The sequence below is a fragment of the Priapulus caudatus genome, unplaced genomic scaffold (genome assembly GCF_000485595.1).
Source record: "Priapulus caudatus unplaced genomic scaffold, Priapulus_caudatus-5.0.1 Scaffold1031, whole genome shotgun sequence".
Lineage (NCBI taxonomy): Eukaryota > Metazoa > Priapulida > Priapulimorpha > Priapulimorphida > Priapulidae > Priapulus > Priapulus caudatus.
The window spans coordinates 61,213-77,771 of record NW_014578092.1 but is presented as its reverse complement, the minus strand read 5'-3'; the positions used below and the strand labels follow the sequence as shown (position 1 = coordinate 77,771).

Genomic DNA, 16,559 nt, shown 5'->3' with positions numbered 1-16,559 from the left:
TACAGTAAAAACCCCGCGTATAAGAAACTAGATTTTTTCCAAGTAGGCCTCACATGTTCTTATAATAAATTGGTGCTTCTGAAAAATTAGCGCCTCAAAAGCCGTTTCCTTAAATAGGTTCTTAATTGTTTCTACTTCTATAATATGTACTTAGCTTGAAAGCCCTGCGCTACGCGCCGGGCTTAGTCACTGTGATGCCATGTGTATACCAGTACAGTAGTGTTATTGTGTAAGGTGTTATTATGGCGAGGAGTTTAGTTGTGCACATGTTTGTTTTTTTATGGTTTGATTTATTAATATTATATGATATATTCATATATAATATTATATAATCTTTATATTATTAATAGATATGATTTGTTATTGTTGAGATTTGGATTTGGCATTGGCATTGGCATTGTTATTGCATCGATATTGTTGAGCATCGTCTTTTTTTATTTTACCTGTGTTTTCTTTTTAGTCTTCCATCTGCATGGAAAATTAAGAACCTACTTTAAATCTTAGCTAAAACAGGTTCTTATTGTAAAGAGTGTCTAAATGGGACAATTTTAGCCTCATGTTCTTAAAATCTATGTTCATTATACGCCGGGGTTTTACTGTATAGGCTTCACAATCTCTTATCACAATTTGTGAAAATCAGAAAAGCTCTGAAAACGCCATCGTCTTCGCGGAGCACAACATGGACCAAGTGGTCGCCGAACGCTGTCCGTAAAAACCAGTTCGTAGACAGGTCCTCAGTTTGTGGGGGGATGATTTCGCTGTTACTTCCATTGAACAAATGTACTTATGAAGAGTGGTGCGCGTAAGTAGCCGCACACTGCGATCGCCTTGGCGCAAAGCCCTAATGGGTGGCATGTCCAGGGGCCCACTCTAAGGCGGCCCTCGTCAGGGGTGCATGGCAGAGCTCTTTGCCGGGGTTCCAGGGGCGGAAGCCCCCGAAAGTCTGGATTTTAGAATTAGCAACCTTCAAGAATAGCCGTTCTTTGAGCGTGAATTTTGCAAAAAACTTGATATTGTAAGTGCAATCTTTTTTGGTGAATTTAGGGTAATTTTTTTCTTTTGTATCCCAGAGGTTTAATACACGCAACCCCCCCACACACACCAAAACCTGTGGCAGATACATCACTGTTGAGTTGAGTATTTTTACCTTTCGGGGACACCTAGACTATATAAATACTACAAATCTGTGCTATGTACATGTCCTACTGGGGTTACCAGTGCAGATAACTAGGCTAAATACCTTTGCCTGAAAATATCTATGGGGCGCGGCGACCCGGCCCCGTGTACCGACCCCGTTGACAACTACAGCACTGGAATCATCTCCCCACTGAATTTTGATAAAGTATATTTTACTGAGAACTGTTAAAAACTTGCAAAAAAATATGAGAAAACAACAAACCAGTATTGGCGAACAAAAAAAGTGCATTTTTTTCACCCCTTATACAAAATCAGGAATATACTTCCCGGTATCGGGTCTCCAGGACCCACGCGGGCGGCTCCCCAAAAAATGTGACGATAAAAATAGAATTTTTCCATTCAATCCCCGGTGAGATCAAAAAATAATACAAAACATAAATATAACAAAAATAAAAAAAAAAAAAAAAATTAAAAAAAATAAAACTATTAAAAATAAAAAACAAAAAATAATAATATAATACCATCCAACTTACTCAATAGGTCTATTATTAATTGTTGAATTAATGCAAGGATTTAACTTTCGTGATCAGTGATAAGACTTTAGGGATTTTGGAAAAAAAACTTCGTATATGCGGGAACCCGTCACCAAAATTAACCGTCTGAGTTTCAGTAAAATAATGTCATTCTTGGAACGGTTACATCCATTTTACAGATAGATGTATGCTCCACGTTCCATTTCTGTAATAATACATTAGGAGAGTATGAATAGCGATGACGGGTTTTGTAAGATAAAATATCAGTCATTTTATTGTCTGTAAATATTAAAATTTTTCCCCATTTTTCTTCCTGAAATAGGGATGAAAGGCCACCCCACCTCAATACAGATGTAGGGGCGAAATATACCCATTCCCCCGCTATCTACGTCCCTGTCAGATAAACATAAATTTTGGACTTTTTGATATGGCATACAAATATTCTATTCATTATCTTTGTTTACGCAGTACTCTTACAGGCGCCGCGGAACAATTTTTGAAGTGGGTGCTCAATTTGTTTACGCTGACAGTGGCCAGTTTCGAGAGAGGGTGGTAAGGAACAGGCGGGGGTTGCGTGGTCCATCCCCAGAAAATTTCGATATCCCCATTTTTCCTCCTGAAAGGTAGGGCTCGTGATAGGGAATCTATGTCCACAGGGTTACTGCTGGAACGTACCTGGGTACGGTCCGTATTACCGGAACGTACCCTGGCACTAAATACTACTATCTTAAATATTGCGGAGCCGTAACCTCGCCTACCTCCACTAAGATGGTTAGGGAGTCGCCTAACGCCTACTCGCTAACCCTAACATCATTCCTAACCATATAGCTACGATAGCTTACCAGTGTACGTTCCGGTATCCGATATACCCTCATGAGCAAAAGTGGGGGGATGATTTACACGCCATCCCCCCCGTCAATAAGGCGGGATGCATAATTGTATTATTATAAGTTTTTATATCACTGTATAATGCATTAATACTAACATAATAGTTTTTATTTATCCCACTCAGTGTCAATATTCATAAGGTTTGATAGATACAGAGATATTAAGGTGTTTGCAGTGTTTCCCCTAAATAAAATAGCGTGGTTGGCAGGGTTGAATAAATGTGTGTCGAAGGTGGTAACACAAGCACTGCAGCCATGAAGCACTTTGCTGGAGGGGGGGGGTCGCAACACTCCTTGGTGTTTTTGCTTCAGGTGTGTGCAACACATCTGATTCATGCTGCACGGAGGCTGCAGTTAGGTGGACGTAGGAGGAAAACTACGAACTTGTAGATACCAGCTGGATAACGATGTTTTTTTTTGAGGGGGGGCGGGGACCGGAATTTGTTTGATTTATAATTATAAACTGCTTACAACTGCCCTATCTGCCATCCTGAACAGGTGGCCTCAGCCAACCGCATGGCAATTAGGGGCATCCTAAAATTCTGTGCCACAATATGGTTAATTGGCCTACACACATGACAACAATAAAAACTGCGTCAGCTTGAACCTGACTATATTCAACAAAATTCTAAGCCGGTTTGTGGGTTATCATGTTCTGCAGATTTCACGTCAGACGATTAACGCTTCAGTGATATAGACCATTACTCGCCTTGTTTTAAATATAAAGCACATATTTGTCAATGAACCGGAGACAGCGTATACATTAACGTAGCGAGCTCAGCTCCTGATATTCAGATCCGTTACCATAGCCGACCCCATCCTGAACAATCTCAAGGTCACACTTGGCTGACGCGTAGGTCAATATGACTATCCTTGATAGGCTTCTACTGACCTGCTACGTCACCATGTACACGTCAAATTTAAAGTGGAAGCACACTTGGCGATTACTAGCTCACTGTATTCTGTTTCACGTCGCAATAAAGCCACATAAGGTATGGGCTATCACGATAACGGATAGTTGTATAATCATGCCCAGCACCAACTAAATATTTACATTAGGTTCGCGATTGTCTGCTTTTTACCAAAAGCACACTTGTCACAAAACAGCATATATTATTATATATAAATTTATATATACTATGGACGAATTCACCCCAACACATATACCCCATATTCCTGTAGCTGAAACCCACCTCTATAACCACTTACTAACGGTTGTGGATAGGGTTTCTTCTTACTGCATTCCTTGCTCTCTCCAGGATAGGTCTACACGTCGCTTTTGCCCTGCAGTCGCTTCTCTCTCCAGTTCAGCTTTGCTAACCTAAAATAGCCGAGGCCATGTAGGATAAGATGTGGTAATGTATAAGTCGACAATGGAATGTTTTAACAAACTATGAAAAACTACTGATTATTGTGGTCACGTTCCATAAAGTTTCCAGCAATCTTTTGCACTCTTTAAAAAGCAATACAGTAAATACCAATTTACAAGACTTACACAAGTAAATGAAAAACGTTTCTGCCTCATTGTCTTTATAAACTCCAACTTTTATTAATGTATGTAGTGAGTGTCAGACAGGATAATAGATTAGATGAATTCAAGGGTTCATTAGAATGATCTCTATAACGCACATCAATTCTGTTTGGGCAGGCCTTTCAGCACAATTCGCAATTGCGCTAACCCGAGTCAGACTATTATCTCACCCACCCACCTCTGGATATTAACACGGAGTCAGACAAACTTCACGCCAGTCTTGTACATGTTTTTACACATACATGTAGGACAAAATATCAACACTGGGCGCCACTTTGTTTGCCTAAGCACACATCACAGGGTTTTTAGACATGGTAATTACACGCACTGCTATGGGACATTAGATACAGGTCTCCCCAGGATTGAATGTTGAAACATGGAGGGGAGGGGAAGGGGGAGGGCGGAAGGGAAAACCTAGGCGCGGGTCCGAGGGAGCGAATAATTGATTTCCCACGAGAGTTCCGGATCACACCAATAGATAGTGTTGGTACATTGCCAACGCGTGATATAAGATAGCGAGTCGGTTTTTAAGTCAGTGTTATGGTTAGGGTTGGGGTTCGCATCAACTAAACACATCGAATTCCGCCACTGTCAAACTTTTTTGTGGTGGAATTTCATCGGGCGCAGAGGTAATTTAAACGTGGCGCAACGATTGAAACGGGGGGGGGGGTTCCCAAACGGTGCGGGCGCGCCCGGTTTGCGCAACGTAGGGAGGGGCCCGAGATATGCCTGTCAACCATGCCAGGTGGATAGGTAAATTAACTGCTTGACACTAAATAGCTAACCATTTCAGGTGTTCATCGGTCTTATCCATAATCGCAAGTTGATCTGCTTCCATCTTCACTGCCATTGCTTTATCTTGCCTATATTTCACCACCTGTCTTGCCCTGCGCTAATGAAAATAAAACCTTCATAAACTAAGGTTGACGAAAACTACATTATAGTGGGGTAGTTACTACCTCTTTCCAGATGCTACTCCCCTTAAATTCTTCACGAATATATATATAGTATTGTTTAGATTTTCTATATTTATTATACACATTTATTATTATTTGAAACAATTCCCTCAACATAATGCCCAAAATGCATCCAGAGAGCACCAAGTAATAAAAGATTTTCTGACACCGGCCTGGCCTCAAACCCTGCCCTCAGAATTTGGTTCCCCACAAAGATTACACCTTAATTCTTTCCATCTTTTCCACCCACTTGGGCTTACACAAAAACAACTGTTAAGGTGATTGTGATTGTACATAGAGCAATGAAATTGGCATTACTTTTACATCAATAGTTGGTTGTTAATTTTCGCAGGTTTGTAAATCATTGATTATGCAAAATAACATGAAGGTCGCAGCTCTGCAGGTGAAATCTCAACTGAACTTACTTTAGCAGCTATAGCAGGATTTAACACTTGGTAATCTCGTATTTCATTTTACCTCTACACTCAGTATATAACTGAAACAAAAACTTTCTCATTAGATTCAACTCACTTCAGATTCCACTTGTAGAATTTCATCACCACCAGAGGGCAGTTCCTTCCAGCCAGAAATTTCAACAGGTGTCGCTGGTGGGGCTTCCGTTACCTGTTTACTGCTGTCATTGAAGATACCTCTCACCTATAATCAACCAGATTATACTATCATAGTCAGAATGGTACATATATAAATATCCATTTGTTCAGTATCATCTAGTACAAGTAATAAATACATGTAAAAACTGATAACAATTTGGAACAAAGGACCAAGGTCAATGAAACTTTATAACCAAAAAATGAATATAGGGTGGTATTTTTATATGGATTGTTACAATTATAGGCAGTTTCAGTAATCGATTGGGTATTTAGTATTGATATTAACCATTGGGGATATATATGCCCGTTTATGTTGAAAGATAAAACAACATTACCTGGATATCTTGTAAAGATCAATTAAATTATGCTACGGATACACGGCCAGATCAAAAACAACAGAGCCAGCTTTTATGAAAACGATAGTGCTTGTTCAATAAACGAAATAGGTTCCTGAGGTCTTTCAATTCAACAAAACATCTGTTAAATGATCCGCGAGAATATTATAGCACGAGGTGCTTATTGAGATACTGACTGGGGAATTGTGCATGATTAATGCCAGTACATTAATGTGGTTTAATGCAAGACAGAGGATAGGAAACTCTTAATGTGGTTGTAGATCTAAGTTCGTTTAGTCAGCAATTTTTTTTGCATTGTCATAATACCTAATATTACACTATTTCCTCAATTAATAATTTTCTTGTTCATTTTATAAACTTTACATAACTCTGACAAATAATAAAATAGACAAAGAATCACATGGTAATTTAACTATAATGGCAAATGGTCACAAACACTAACAATAGTTTTATAGTTTCTATTTTGTAAAAAAAATTAGATGGAAAACTATCTGGGAAGTACCAAAAATTAAGCATGGCTTGCAGGCAATGCCTGATATATATAGGCAAACATTGCCAAATGATCCCTAATATATTATTTTTGATATATACACTGTTCACGAATAAATCATACATACCTTACCCCAGCAGGTCCCAGCAACCAAATACATTCCTGTCTTCAATGTACCTCGATGAATAAGGGAAGTTGCCAGTTTCCTAAAGCAGGACAACGTCGTTAAATATCCAAGAGGAATGTCACAAATTTTGCAGCATCACCATGGAGAAGTATAGCCATATTGTATATAAATACTGACTAGCATCGAACAGTTGACACTGTATTAAGGTTAGGGTTAGACGGCAAAAAATACACTGCAGCAAATACTGCCAAGAAATGCCTAATAAATCACAAGTAAAGGCACCAAAGTTATAGGCAATTTCTATTGAAAACGATGGCTCGTTGTTCAGGGTTATTTTGTTAATCGTGTTGAGCCTACGGTACTAGAATACTTCATTCAACGTACAACTTTGGCTAAGCATGGGTGACAATATGTAGAATGAACGAAACAGGGCGTGGAGGCCTAACCAGCTTCCTTATGGACAGAGGCAACAAGAAAGTACTGATGGGGTGGGAGGGAGTGGAACTTGTGTGGTTTTCTCAAGTGGGTGAGTAAGTGTGTGGCCCACATTTTTCTCTCATCGCAAGTATACTTGCTGCCTGGCAAAAAAGTCAATTTCTAACCCTGGAGCTATCAAACTTTTCCTACCCTCGGCCAGTATCTGTTTTCGATTCAATGACAGTTCCGTCCACCCGACCTGAAGGCACTCCTTTCAGTTCCAGCAGCTCAGCCATAGTGAGAATGGCCTCTTGCAATTCTGACAGTCCTGTTTTCTGCAGAAAGAAACGCACCAAAACATATGCCAGTCACAACGATGGTATAACTGTACAGTCATAAAAAGTATGTCAGTAAACGAATTCATTGTGCCACAGTATTGATGGAATGAACAATCACAGAAGATCATTAAACAAAGAAAACACATTTCTATCTCTGAATATCTGATTCATTATTGGCTTTTGTAATTTACTGTCATCTGGTCACAAGCCAAAGCAATTTCATTCAGCTTGACAAAGATAGCTAGACCAATTGTCGAAACTGTTGCAAGCATGTCAATTACTTTAAAGGAATACTTGACTCTAGGTTTTAGGGTTATCTTCAGTTGATTTAGGTTATAATTGCCCTACATTAAAAATTTCATGGTTCAATCACCATTAGAAATGTTTTTTTTAATGTTTTAAAACTAACGACTACAGTTTGATTACAACGACGGTGGCGCCACTCAAAGCGCACTATCTGAAAAGTTGCGCAAACGGACTTTTCAGCCAAGGGCTACAGACTGAGGGTCTTTCTCATTTATTAATTTAAAAGCAGAAGGATTGCAATATCTTATAAACGACATATAGTTTCAGTTCTAATAAGCCAAATCGGAAAGTCCCCGCCTTTTAAGGGTATAAACTGCCCTTTTATAACATGGGTAGTATAGGGGTATTCTAGGTTTTTGATCTATAATTCTCTTCACTAACATTGTACTTCAATTCACAGGTGTGTTTGTTTACATAAACATTTACAAATATGATTGTGGTCGTTTGGAATATTTTGCAATGTTTGTGTTAACGCAAAAACTAAAAGCGCACGAGTGTTTACATTAATCATGTACTTTCCTAAGCGCGCCTCGGCCATTTTATACCACCTTTTTCTGTGACCGACATAGCACAGCTGGACTTTCCGATCTCACTTATATGGATCAATTTGTCCTAAAATGAATATCGTTCGGTTAAATAGAATTTAGGTATAAATATAATTGCACTTTTGTGATTAGCCCTCGGTCTGTAGCGTGCAAAATAAAGTGGGTAATGCTCAACTTTTTCAGGGTGGCAGTACGATCGCGGGCGTCATTTCAGCAACCAAAAATGAAATTTCGAAATTCAATGTTGTTTTATGAAAAACGTGAATGCGTAATTATAGATATTTATAGGTATGTGCTATTATTTATAAATCGACTATCATAATATACTCTCAAATTAGTAAGTATTTCTTTAATTTATTGTAAAATAAATGAATATCATTAAAATTATGAAATAATATGAACTTATTCCAAGATATTCCAAGACTGATCAGCATTTCATAACCCTATCTGTTTTACAAGCATCGATCAACACTTATTTAAAATATCGTTGAAATTCAGTGTTGGGCAGACATGCTCTGACAATAGAACAGCAATACAATGCATGGCTACATAAATAGGATGAGCTAAGTTTTCTGCTGTAATGGCTATACTAATAACTCTATGCCAAGTACAGTGATACCTTGAGAGCAGAGACACACACACAAGGAACGTCTCCCTGAAAGTCTTCCAGCTGTATTCCCTCCGATAGGAGTTCCCTCTTCACTCGCTCCTGTCAACGCATATACAGACCTACCTAAATTCTTACAGTCAAACATGTACATATTGCTTACTAAAGGGAAATACCAAGTGTTCTTTATAGACAGGAGGCATTTGCATTGAGGTTGTTTCGCTTTATAATTGGCACTATAGGGATATGCTAAAAGTGTCCTGCATAGATATAGGCGTCTGTTCCACACAGGTATCTGCTAACACTGGATTGACTTTTTCACTGGACTAACACCGACTGTAATATATAAATGCATCTAATCACGTGTGATAATCCATATCGCATAATATGAATAGCAGAACTGGAGAAATCTTTAATAAATACTATTGTATAGCAGCATAAAAACTATACATATTCATTGTAGTGGTTTGCAATAGTTTACGATAGCAAAATATTGTTACAAACCTTAATAATGTGGCTGAACCCCATTTTACTTCATTTATCATGGGAAAAAGAAAATGGTTGGCCAAATATTCACAGAATATGAAAGTAAAATGCCTGAGAGCTTCTGAATTCTTGGCCCCACATAGTACGCTACTAATTCAAAAAATATATATCAATAGAAAATAGCACAAACCAAATTTGTGTCCGGTTTATCACATTTGTTGATTGCTACAATGACCGCCACTGAAAATAGAGAAGAGATTAGCCTCAAAATCATGATCAAATAAACACAGTATCAGGATTAAGATAAAATAACTAGTATTATCATAATCATACTCCTCAAAAAATGCAAGATTATATAGATATAATAAAATAAATTATGAAAATAATAATCATGTACATATGTATAATCATGTATAATGAAAGTGTCAATGACACCGTAGCTCACCACAAAAAAAGACACAAATGAGTGAGTAAGAAGAAGTCAGTTTTAATTGAGCAACCATCGACGTACATTATAGAAACGATTGCCATCTGTATATCGCAATAATAATTTATAAACCAAAATGAATCACAATTTTAAAAGCACTCAATTTTGGACATCTCTATCATAGAATATCAGGATTTTCCCTCCTTCAGGGCATGTCCCCCTCCTGTTTAAGGGGGGGGGGGGTCCGGGGATTTTCTTGAAAGTAACACCTCTTTGATGCAATTTCCTGCACTATGAGGCAGCACTATTAAACAATCTTCATCACAATAACATCACTGTTGAGTTGAGTATTTTCACCTTTGGGGACACCAGACTAAAATACTACCAAATCTGTGCTATGTACATGTCCTCACTGGGGTTACCAGTGCAGACTTACCTAGGCTAAAATACCTTTGCCCTGAAAATTCTAGGGGGGGCGACCGCCCCGTGCTACCGACCCCCCGTTGACAACTACAGCACTGGAATCATCTCCCCTGAAATTTTGATAAAACGTATATTTTACTGAGAACGTTAAAACTGCAAAAAAATATGAGAAAAACAACCAGATTTGAACAAAAAAGTGCATTTTTTCACCCCTTATACAAAATCAGGAATATACTTCCGGTCGGGTCTCAGCACCCCCATCCCCCCAAAAAAAGTGAGATGAAACAGAATTTTCCCATTCAAACCCTGTGAAGATTCAACATCCCAACTCTCAATAGGTCTATTATAATTTTGAATAAAGCAAGGATTTAACTTTCGTGAGCAGTGATAAGACTTTGGGGATTTTGGGAAAAAAATCGTATATATGGGGAACCCGTCCAAAATTAACCGTCTCAGTTTCAGTAAAATAATGTCATTCTTGGAACGAGTTACAGCCATTTTACAGTAGATGTATGTGACGTTCCATTTCTGTAATAATACATTAGGAGAGTATGAATAGCGATGACGGATTTGTAGATAAATATCCAGTATTTATTGTCTGTAAAATATTAAATTTTCCCCCATTTTTTTCCTGAAAGTAGGGGGGATGAAAGCCACCCCACCTCAATAAGTGTGGGGGAATATAACCCCATCCCCCCGCTATCTACGCCCCTGTCAGATAAACATAAATTTGACTTTTGATATGCATACAAATATTCATAATCATAATCTTTGTTAGCAGTACTCTACAGGCGCCGCGGAACAATTTTTGAAGTGGGGGTGCTCAATTTGTTACGCTTGACAGTGGCCTATGCAGGTTTTCGAGGAGGGTGGTAAGAAACAGGCGGGGGTATGCGGGTCCTCCCCCAGAAAATTTTGAATCCCCCATTTTCCTCCTGAAAGTAGGGCTGTGATGGGATCTATGTCCCCCAGGGTACTGCCGGAACGTAACCTGGGTACGGTCCGGTATACCGGAACGTACCCTGGCACTAAATACTACTATCTAATATGCCGGACCGTACCTCGCCTACTCCACTAATGAGTCTATTACGTACCTCCGGCATTCTTTGCATACTTTATGCTTTCTATCGTCTGTTCCATGACGCCGTCATCGGCGGCGACCACCAGCACGACGATGTCGGTCACGTGTGCTCCCCGTGACCGCATCGACGAGAATGCAGCGTGACCCGGAGTATCGAGAAAGGTTATCCGTTGCTTGGACTCGGGTAACTCGACTAGAACGAGCGTGCCGCACGTGTTGAAATGTTAAAATAAATCATGCCGGATGACAACGTGTGGGCCCTCACCCAGAATCCTCTTAATACTGGACAAAAGGCTACCAACTGAAAACACTGACTACAACTTTTTGGTATTCAATATCTGAAAATGATCTCACACATGATAGCTTATTAGAACAGTATATATATATAATACCTGATGTTACATGTTACAAAGTTTTTGACAAAAGACATCTATAGAAAATCTGACTTGTGAAAAATATGGCAATCTATCTTTTCCACATTTCCTACCTGAGAAAGCACTGACATGCTGAGTGATTCCACCAAACTCGGTAGCGACGACGTTTGTGCTTCGTAGCGCATCAAGGAGTGTGGTCTTTCCGTGGTCTACATGGCCCATGATGGTGACGACGGGCGGACGATGTTTCAGCAGAGCCGGATCCGTAACAACCGGACTAAAAGTAGATTTTTTGTCTTTTAAGGGTGGGGCACAGGCTCCCCGCAACCGTGTGTGATTACCAGAGCTACTTGCTGTTATGTAGGCGAGGTTGTTTGCGTAACTCAAAACTACTTCGTACTTCTAACTTTAAACAAAAGTTCAATCTTGTCACAAACGAATATGTCACTCTTTAATCATCGAATATCAATCCTCAATCGCTATAAAATGAATAATGCCTAAAATGAATTAAAGAATTATCATGGCGATTTGTTTCACAAAGTTACCTTCGGTAAGCGTCCAAGTCGACTGCCTCCTTCTGTTTACGAGGATCAGCTTTGATTTTGTACCGGAGGCCTGTCTTTTCCACTATCTCCTGGATCACTCGTATGTTGTCTATAACTGTACGTGCAAGAAAATACAGTGTCTACACACAAATACGATGTGGTATATAGACTGCAGTTTAATTAGGTGCTATTACATTAGTTAAACAAATTGTCATGTACATTTGGCTTTATCACACTCTATCCTATATATACATATGATCAATAGACCTATCCACATGATGTGATTTACATGTTGCTCAAGCCAATCACCACCATGATAAAGGAGTTCGAAAAAATGATAAAACAATTATGTCCCACAAAGCTGACAATCTGGCCTGCACGGCCGAAAACCGGGCCATGTATCATCTGGTGCAACTTGAGCAACCAAGCAACAATATTCAGATTACAAAAGTCATTACATATAATTATATTTCACCTATCTGTCTGGGTGAGCCACACACACATAGATACGTGAAATATAATTATATGTAATGAATTTTCTAATCCATTTTTTTATTATCCTAATCACATTACAAATGATTTACTATGATTTTACTATCATTCATACCTGCCTCTGGTTTGTCATAGTGATTTGTGTTGAATCTTGTTATGTACATCATCGCCTCATACACGTGGTCTGTTAAATAATAAATAAATTAAAACAACATTTATTAAACCATTAAAATTAATAGATAGGAAAATTGGTCAATAAGTCCAATTTAACAAAAACTATTAGTATTCGATGAAACCCAGTTGCAAATTGCTTGATTGAGATGTGCAGATATGTCTGCATTCAATCTACACAGGATACTTGTAGTACCCGGCATATATTCAGGAGTTAATGAACATAGGATCAGGGTGGTCCACAACCTAAAATGCAAACATGTAAAACTGGGAACTTTAGAGGAGTAGTACTTTAGATATTATTTGAAATTATGTGCGTGTAGTGCACATCACGAGCGCGAAGCGCGAAGTCACTTGCGGCCGGGGTCCATGCCGCGCCTTAGGGCCCTGGAAGCTCAGGGGTTTCAGATGCTCTCTGGTGCAATCTAAGCCTTATTTTGGAGCATTTTTGCACAAAATTTATGACCTATATTTCAAAATAATTTAGGTTGAGTGATGAGTCATGAGTGATGAGTCATTTTTCATTGTTCAATTTGTATACTAGTGTGAATGCAACCAGTAAAATGTTATAAAGCAATGTGCGAAAAATGCAAATAAAAATACTATAAGGTGAAACTATATTTCGCTATATTTTATTCGGATTGAGCGCCGTTACTGAGTAGAAAATCAAATATCGTAATAAAGGCTTTAAATTCCCAGTTTCCTTTTCCTAATTGCTGCCCAGGCATCTGCTGCCTCATGGAAGGGGAAGTCCTGAGCTGATGGGCCTTCCACAGACACCATCATAAGGGCATTTAGTGTGTTCTGATTCAGTCTTATTAGAAGTCTAGTTAGAAGGAATCTGATGAAAATGGCTCAGCTGTTTTTTATTCATAGTGGATTGCGAAGCACTATGATATGCGGCTTAGGACAAGTGAAAGTCTATGTCGGACAAGTTGTTCGTTTGGCTAGTAGCCCGATTGGACAACTAAAAAATTTCTAGTCGTGTAATATTCCTAACATCCTTTGAGCCAGGGCGCTATCGCACGACATTCTCACATTATATTTTCAAAGGTCGCCGAAAGAGCGGCCCGCGAGGCACACGTCTGGCTGTGCACATCGACGCAGCGTACGTGCCTGCTGGCTGGGGGCAGCATGGATTGAAGTACGGGGGGGGGGGCGCACAATTGTTTCAGTCGCGCGGTGCTAATCACTACTAAAACGTAGGGGGTGGGCACTGCTGGACTATGAGAGAGGCAGAGAGCGACAGCAAAACTCTTTCTGGAATTGAGGGAAAGCTACAATCGGGAATGACACATGAGTGCTGCCGGCATTGCAAAAATAAACGTGTGAATTTCATTTACGATTTTCCATGGATTACCATTCTATAATCCTACAGGTCTACATAGGCACGACCGCAGGTACACACGCACAAACACACAGGCACGCACGCACGCACGCGCTCAGGCATGTGTGCAGGCACGCAGGCACGGACACACCGGGCACGTGCGCCAATGAATCAGAGCAAGCAGCTCAGAAGACGTAGACGCACTGTATAATTTGACTGCCGACAAGTGGGAGCCCATGCACAGAGAAAACATGTAATAGACTGTAATAGTGGCATGCTACAAGCGCCGCTGTGACTACGCGTACGTCGTCCCGTTCGACAGTCCAGTACGGTTGCATTTTGCTTTGTTTGTGTTGTTTCTTGCTTTGATATTTCAAACCTGTCGCCCTGAAATCCAAACCTGTCAGCGATTTTCAAACCTGTCGACTCAGAACTCAAGCCTGTCGGCCTTACATGTTAAAACCCCTCGTGGACCACACTGATAGGATATAGAGAATGCACATTGCCAAAAAGTCCAAGAACCTTCCCTTACCCAATGACTTCCCGATGGTCTCAGCAAGCTGCGATACAGTCATGTTTTGATGCACTGTCACCATGCCTGACGTAATCTTCGGTGCTAGTTTTTTGGATTTCTTCGGATAGTTGAATGGGTCGCGGATTTTGTGCTCGAGCTGGAAAGATTTATTGCGGCATATTACGACGAGCACGCACTTCGTCATGCAGAATTACATATGAAATAAAGATAAATCTATAGTGCATAAAATTGCTTCCATACAAATTCATAAAAATTCTTACACAGACTATATATATAGCAAATACGTTAACAAAAGCAAATAGCAAGTTTTGAAAGACAGAGAGAGGAGGGAGGAGAGGAAGGGAGAGGGATGGAAGGAGGAGGATCAGAGAGCGAGAGGAAAAGAGAGGAAGCGGGGAAAAGAGAAACAGAGAGACAGAGAGAAGAATGGTGACAAGAGAGAGAGAAAATGGATATATCAGGTTGTCCTGGACCGGAACGAATCTTATATGTAATTCACATGTGTATGTGTACGACATGTCTGTGCATACACACATGCACACACATGCACACACACATGCACGCACACAGATGCAGGAATACACACGCACATGCGTCTGAACACATATACACACCAATATGCACAATAATATAATACTGTAATAATACGTACTATATCATCGTCCGTACCAGCCTTCTTCTTTGAGCTTGTCTTTTCATTGCTACTGAGGAATGAGCTGGTATGCAGCGAACTCACGAAGCGAAGGTCAGCATGCAGCACCCTCTGGTGAGTGATATGTAGCCGCTTGCACACAGAGCATCCTCTGACTGTCAATGTGCTGTGAATTGATACAGAAGGATTTTACTAGTGGACACACACATGTGCACACACGGGTATGGGTATACCTAAACGCGCACGCACACGCACACTCACGCACACTCACGCACACACGCACGCGCACGCACACGCACACATCGGTTTCATGAGTATCGACAAAATGGAAAATGACAACTCAAATACAATCCATTTTAGATGTTATAATTTCCCAAGACTTAGGACCCCCAAATTACCCAATAACTGCTGCCACCAGTACTATAGTGGAGCAGAGGCAGGGGTAGAAATTAACTTTTGAAAAAGGGAGTCCGCTGCCCTTAAAAAGTGAGCGTCCGCAGCTAAATGAGGTCTACAGTCTGAAGTTCAAAACTAAAGATATTAAAAATAACGCATGTGCTTATTTTGAAGATTCATGCGGTTGCACGTCTGCCAAATTTTCTTTGGACATTTGCTGAAAAAATATGGTAATACCACGAGGTCGTGCTCTGGAACGAACTATAGTTAGTATATAGCAGAATTTTCAGCGAGTCACACGGACTCCTGCTGCATATGTCCAATCAGGGAGTCCGACTGTAAATCAGCGAGTATTTAACTCTGGACTCGCGTTAATTTCGCACCCTGAGAGGTGAGCAGGAAGGACCATAACCCCTGGGAATGCAAGACGTCATGAAGCTGCCACCTGGATTTTTTAAAACAACCAAAAGCTGAAAAATGCAAATTAGCCCCAAAAGTATGTGAAAATCATCATGTAATCGTCCATGAAACCTTAGTCTTGCACCTACCCCTGAGACACTATACCATTGACTTAAGAGCTACTCCTCACCTTAATTATCACTCAGCTGAGAAGGGAAATTTTGCCCCAACCCCCAGTAATTGGCTGAGGCTACAGTTTAGGAAGTCTGGCAAAACTGGATCGGGGCTCTTTCTACATATTACCAAGAGCGTATAAAGAAGCTTCTCTATACGCTCTTGATATTACGAGTAAACTGTCAATGCAATCATATGCAGGGATGGGAATGACAATTTGTGTTTTCAGCTGAAAA

At 40.0% G+C, this 16,559-nt stretch overlaps 1 protein-coding gene across 3 annotated transcripts in view; it reads right to left on the bottom strand.

Moving 5' to 3' along the window:
* LOC106815056 (translation initiation factor IF-2, mitochondrial-like) overlaps nt 1-16,559 on the bottom strand; it is a 33,717-nt gene that overhangs the window by 10,034 nt on the left and 7,124 nt on the right. For all 3 annotated transcript variants that reach the window (XM_014819482.1, XM_014819484.1, XM_014819483.1), the window contains exons 3-14: nt 15,355-15,520; nt 14,700-14,838; nt 12,785-12,853; nt 12,178-12,292; nt 11,746-11,909; nt 11,272-11,451; nt 9,518-9,567; nt 8,854-8,943; nt 7,256-7,380; nt 6,629-6,707; nt 5,576-5,701; nt 4,874-4,980 (exon numbers count right to left, since the gene is read on the bottom strand). In XM_014819482.1, coding sequence (XP_014674968.1) covers nt 4,874-4,980; nt 5,576-5,701; nt 6,629-6,707; nt 7,256-7,380; nt 8,854-8,943; nt 9,518-9,567; nt 11,272-11,451; nt 11,746-11,909; nt 12,178-12,292; nt 12,785-12,853; nt 14,700-14,838; nt 15,355-15,520 — 1,410 coding nt within the window. The remainder of the gene's footprint in view (nt 1-4,873; nt 4,981-5,575; nt 5,702-6,628; nt 6,708-7,255; nt 7,381-8,853; nt 8,944-9,517; nt 9,568-11,271; nt 11,452-11,745; nt 11,910-12,177; nt 12,293-12,784; nt 12,854-14,699; nt 14,839-15,354; nt 15,521-16,559) is intronic.